This window comes from Humulus lupulus, chromosome 2 (genome assembly GCF_963169125.1).
Source record: "Humulus lupulus chromosome 2, drHumLupu1.1, whole genome shotgun sequence".
In the NCBI taxonomy this organism is placed as follows: Eukaryota; Viridiplantae; Streptophyta; class Magnoliopsida; order Rosales; family Cannabaceae; genus Humulus; species Humulus lupulus.
Genome location: NC_084794.1, coordinates 281,610,597 through 281,616,911, shown reverse-complemented (window position 1 = coordinate 281,616,911; position 6,315 = coordinate 281,610,597). Strand labels below are relative to the sequence as shown.

The window sequence follows — 6,315 nt, the reverse complement described above, 5'->3', positions numbered from 1 at the left end:
TACTTTTATTCCCAAACTCTATAAATAGGACCTAGTACCCATCCATTATTCACCATTTGCTCTAAGTTCAGAAGCTGCTAGTGTTAAGTGAGTGTGAGAGTGTAAACACTTGGTTTGGGAAAAAAACTATAAGCTTAAACATCATAAGCTTATCAAACACTTTGGGAAGTGAGTTCTATAGTATTTCGGTGGAGGTTAGATTGATCTTGCAAATCTTTGAGGTAAACCCGAAACTCTATTTCATGTTATTTCCTTTCTCAAAACCTTCTACTCAGTCCCCTAACCTCATTCTTATTTTGGTTAGGAAATCCAAGTTCTTAAGCATATAAGTCGGTAAGTATGTTTTTTTTTATGGTTTAGTCTTTCCATCTCTTTCATTTCATCTCCTTTCTTTAGACTCACTCTTTCTTATGGTTTTAGGAGTGTTCCAAAAAGTCCCAACTCAGTCCATTATATCCCGGTAACTTTGGTAAGGAAAATAGGCTAGAATCAATATGTTATGTGCTTATGTTATCTATATGTTTTATGTTATTAAATGTGTTATGATATGTATATATGTTTGTAGGCTTGGGCATATGACCCATATGACTAACAAGACCCCAAATGGGTTATGGGCATATGACCTACTTAGCTAGTAGGACCCCACTAATCCCATGGGCATATGCTTGTTTAGTCTATGGGACCCCAAGTAATAATGGCCATTATAATAAGTGTATGTTATATGTATTATGTTAAGTCTTTATGTTTTCTTATGAAATTATGTATATGACTATGTGTTAGATTTTCCTTGCTGGGCATTAGGCTCATTCCTTTTGTTTTATGTGCAGGAAAATAAGCTTTAGAGGCGGAAAGGTTCGTGACGCTTAGAGGATGTGTATCGATGGTGAATGGAGTCAAGGGGCCGAGCGTTATTCGATTCGAGGATGTAGTTTCGGTTTTATGTCTTTTTACATGTATTTTCCGCACTAATTATGTAATGTCTTATTATTTTAAATTATGTTTTTGTTTTAAAGACAATGGGATCCCATATCCGTTTTGGTATTTACTTTGTAAGTAACTCTTATTTTTATAAGTTACTTAATAAAATTATGGTATTTTCGCAAATGTAAGTTCTTTTAAGGATTTTATGTATAGTTTCGTTAATGGTCCAAATAGTCTAGAGTAGTGGGTCATTACAAAAGAGAAGCTCACCCAGCCTTGAGTGGAGAGCTTAGGTGGCGATGTGTACATATGCGGCCGCTTGACCACCACAGCCAAGGAGTTCTCAGAGGAACTAGGCGTTTACCCTATTTTTGCCGCTTAGATCGGCGGGTTTGTAATTTTGAGACAGCAATGACCTTTTTGAGTTGTAAATAACTTGTAAAAGATTTTATGGGCCCATGAATAGTTTTATGTAATTAATAAAATATATCCTTTCCTTTTTATTGGTTTTCCACCTTAGCCTGTTAATAACACTTAGATGCACGTTTTTAACCAAAGGACTCAGGTAGCGGGTCAAATTTCCGGTTCACCGATCACCGTAACTGTTCTGGGGTAACCAGGGCGTTACATGGAATATTTTCATCTTCCTCCATATCTAAAATAATAAAGTCTGCAAGAAAGATGAATTCACCAACTTTTACCAATACATCCTCAATCACTCTAAGAGGATGCTTAACTGACCTATCTGCCATCTGCAAAGACACTATGGTTAGTCGAGCTTCTCCCAAATTCAGCTTCTGAAAAATTGATAGAGGCATCAAATTCACACTAGCCCCTAAATCACATAATGCCTTTGTTTCTACTAAACTCCCTATAGAACATGGGATATTGAAACTGCCAGGATCCTTAAGCTTTGGAGGTAGTTTCTTCTGTAGTATTGCATTGCACTCTTCAGTTAATGCAACCGTTTCATAATCCTCTAGCTACTTTTTCTTTGACAAAATTTCTTTCACAAACTTCACATAGCTAGGCATCTGCTCTAATGCTTCTGCGAATGGTATATTTATATGTAGCTTCTTGAACACCTCTAAAAACTTTACAAACTACTTATCCAGATTATGCTTGCGAAGCCTTTGTGGATATGAAATTCTAACATGATGGTCAATGCTCACTGGTGGTACCACTTCTTTCTTGTTAAGGTCTTCAGTAACCTTTTCTTCATTAGACTTCTCTTTCTTTGGAAGGTCTTCAGTAACCTCCTCTTGTGCTGGACTAGTGACATGTTAATCCTCTATCTTTTTTCCCTTGTTTTCTACTGTAGGCCCATCATACTTAGTCCCACTCCTCATGGATACTGCATTACACTGCTCTTTAGGATTAACTTCTGTAGTGCTAGGCAAATTTCCTTGAGCTCTATTATTAAGCATGTTGGCCAACTGGCCCACTTGTGTCTCAAGGTTTCGAATAGAGGATCTGGTCTCAGTCATGAATTGAGTCTGAGTATTAGTGAGAGTCAGCAAAGCTGCTTGCAATTCATTGGGCTTTTCTGGTTGAATTTGTGACCTTCGCTGGTGTGACGGTGAGGCTTGATTCATAGGCTGTTGTGAGATATTCTACTGGTATGGCCCTTGAAACGATGATTGTTTGCCCTGATTGTTTTTTTTTTTTTTTTTGATGAATAAGCCATTGTATTACTCAAAAAACAAACCAATACAGCCACCACTTGTACACCCAATACATATACAATAACCCATAGCACTCAACCGGGTTATCAGACCAGACCAATCATCCCTGATATCTGACTATTACAGATCAAAGCAACCTGGTAAAAAAAACTCTATCTTTCCTAGAAGCTTTACAAGGAAATACACTAAGCAATCGAAATTTACAATCACTTTGAATTCTACTAACTGTATGATGCACTTGCCACAACTTTTGATTCCAAAGCACATCATTTCTTACTCTCCAAAGATGGTACACTGTCACAGCAAGACAGGAGAAGAATATACTTTTATATGTACTCGATACATGCTTGGCATGAGAAATGCAATGCAGGAGCCTGTGGAGATTGATGGACTGTGCATTCCAATGAAGCCAGCCTTTGATAGCCTCTAAACACCTCTTGCTGTATGTACACTTGAAAAAGAGATGGTCTATGTCTTCATTCTCTGCTCCACACAGCAAACAAACCAGATCAATATTAGAATTATATCTAGCTATTCGATTCTTTGTGTGCAGACGTTCCCACATGACTAACCACATGATAAATCGATGTTTGGGAGAGATAAATCTATCCCAAACAAATTTCCTCCACGGGACACGGACTTCAGGAGAAACCAGCAGATTTACACCAAGTTTTATATGATATCTCTGTGATAAGAATGAATCATAAGAGATTTTTTCTTTAAGGCAATCCTTCATAGCTACTAAGCGCTTCCAGTACCAACTACAATCAGAGGGACACTTGTAATCCCACCAATTCTTATCCATCAGATAAACGCTATTAATCCACTTGACAAACAGGTTATCTTTCTTTTTGGCAATTGCCCAAAGATACTTTCCCATGGCAGCTAAATTCCAATCATGTAATCGCCGAAAGCCCAATCCACCAGCCGCCCTTGATGAGCAATTATACTCCCAAGCAATCAATCCTGGTATATGGGAGTCTGAGATACCTTTCCAAAGAAAATCCCTACAAATTGCTTCAACATCTTTAATCAATTTCTTTGGTAGAATCATTATCTGAGCCCAATATGAATGAATTGAGATGAGGACTGAATTGATCAAGGTCACTCTCCCCATATAAGATAGATTCCGAGTGCTCCAAGAATGAATCCTACTAGTCATCTTCTCCAAGATGCATTGACAATCTGCTGCAGAAATTCGTTTAGAACATATAGGTATCCCGAGGTACCTAAAAGGCAGGTGACTTCGAGTGAATCCAGAAGCTGCCAGCACCCTATCTACAACAGCATCAGATATTCCATGACAGTAGATAGCAGTTTTCTCAGCATTAGGAAGCAAACCCGAAGAAGAAGAGAACAACTTCAAACCCCTCAACATAAGCATTATTGAGACAAAATCTCCATTGCAAAAGATAAGGAGGTCGTCCGCAAAACATAAGTGATTCAACTTCAGATTTGAACATTTATTATGGTACTTGAATCCAGGTAATGACCCCACCTTTCTCATAATTCGGGACAAGTATTCCAACCCAAGCACAAACAACAAGGGGGAGATGGGATCTCCTTGTCTAAGTCCTCTTTTTGATGCAAAGAACCCTTGTAAAGAGCCATTGAGAAGCAAGGAAAATTTGGGAGTTGTTACACATGCCATTATTAAATCTAAAAAAGATTGAGGAAACTCAAAAGCCTTGAGCATCTCTTCAATGAACCCCCATTCTATTGTGTCATAAGCTTTCCTTAAGTCAATTTTTATCATACAGCTAGGTTTGCAATTGCTCCGCCCATATAATCTCACCAAATCCTGACAAACCATGATATTATGGGCAATATATCTTCCATGTACAAAACCCCCCTGGTTCTCAGCAATTAAATCAGGCAAAATTTGTCTCAATCTCCGCAAATCCCTTTCGATGCAGCCTTATATATCACATTGCAACACGAGATAGGCCGAAAATCACTCACACTTCGCGGACAACTGCTCTTAGGAATAAGAGTAATGGTAGTTGTATTAATTGCCTTAAGAATTCTTCCTGATCTCAAAAAGGACAGAACAGCAAATACCACATCTGAACCAACCAATTCCCAATTATCTTGATAGAAACAACTTCCAAAACCATCTGGACCTGGAGCCTTCAAACCAGGGATAGAGAAAATAGCTTATTTGATCTCCTAAGTTGTGTACTCGGTTTCAAGTCTGCTGGAATGCACCTCGGAGACTTTTGGCCCAAGGTTGATTATACAATTCTTCACCCGATGTCTGTTCTGCATCTCAGATTCAAGGAGCTGATGATAGTACTGTAAAAAAGCTTCCTGAACAGTAAGAGGAGTATCACACCAGACCCCCTGCGCATCCTCTATTGAAAAACTTCTGTTCTGAATTCTCCTTGCCCTCAGTGAAGCATGGAATATTGATGTGTTTTCATCTCCATTTTTAGCCCAAGAAACTTTTGCTTTCTAAGCTAAGAAGAGAGAATAAGCCTTGTATACTTTAGCATATTTGTCCCGAGCCACTTGTTCCTCATTCTGTAAACGAGAGTTTTGGGGATCTTTATTCACTGCTTCCTGCAAAACCACCAATTCCTCCTTTGCTATCATTTCTGCTTTGTGAATCTCATGAAAACCTTCCTTATTAATGCACTTAAGAATTTGTTTTAAGCGTTTAAGTTTTACTGTCAGCTTATACATCTCCGTGCCTTCAACTCCTTCCTGCCAACTCTTAGCAATTCGCTCATCAAAATCATCTGCATCCTTCCACATTCGAAAATATCGAAATGGTTTCCTGCCACTAATCACATCCTGATAAAGAGAGACCAATATGGGGTTGTGATCAAAGCATCCCTCAGGTAAAAAGTTAGCCTCCGAATACTGAAAGCAATCTGTCCATTGAGGATTAACTAAGGCTCTATCTAGCTTAGAGAAAACTCGATCCTCTGGCTTTTGCTTATTATTCCAGGTATAAAAAATCCCAGAGTATTTCAGGTCTTCCAAGTTACACTTTTCCACACAATCTCGAAAATTTTGAGTAAGACTTTTAGTAGATCCTTTTCCCACTCTTTCATTGCTAAATAGAATATCATTGAAATCCCCCATAACTATCCAAGGCCCCTGAATTTGCATTGAAATCTCTTCCAAGTCCATCCAAAGCTGGTCTCTCTTCTTATCTTCATTAAATCCATACACAAATGTAACCTCAAATCTGTCTTGGGTGCACAACACAGTGTATTACTTGAGCTGTACATAAGCTAATATTAACAGTAAACAAACTTGGCAGCCATGCAACAACTATCCTCCCTTTATCAAGCCAAGGATTATTATTTGTAAAACACCAATTCGAAAAAAGATTAGAGTATAAAGAACCCATGTTTTTATTCTTAACCTTCGTCTCAAGGAGACTCACTAGCCCAGCTCTTCTTGAACAAATCAATTGCTTGATTTCTCGATGTTTTTGATGGCTATTGATCCCCCTAACATTCCAACACAATATCTTATCCATTAGAAGTAGAGGGATCTCCCCCCTCTTCCCCAAGACACATTAAAGTCTCCTGCTCCTGACTATTCAGTATATCAAACCTATTAGCCACCTTAGTCTTAACTGGAATAACTTCTTTTTCTATTCTTTTCCCTTTCTCAACTCTTTGAAAACCCTCCTTATCTACACTTGGTACCAATTTCTCCATGCTATTCACTTTTACTTTAGGCACCCATTGTT

The 6,315-nt window shown here is 38.3% G+C and overlaps 1 protein-coding gene across 1 annotated transcript; it reads right to left on the bottom strand.

Annotated features, from left to right (window-relative positions):
* Nucleotides 1-2,733: 2,733 nt before the first annotated feature.
* Nucleotides 2,734-5,696, bottom strand: LOC133815575 (uncharacterized). The gene is made up of 3 exons (XM_062248396.1): nucleotides 5,094-5,696; nucleotides 4,569-4,736; nucleotides 2,734-4,458 (listed from the first exon to the last, which is right to left on the bottom strand). Exons 1-3 carry the CDS (start codon nucleotides 5,694-5,696, stop codon nucleotides 2,734-2,736), a joined length of 2,496 nt encoding a protein of 831 aa, XP_062104380.1.
* Between the last annotated feature and the right edge of the window lie 619 nt (nucleotides 5,697-6,315).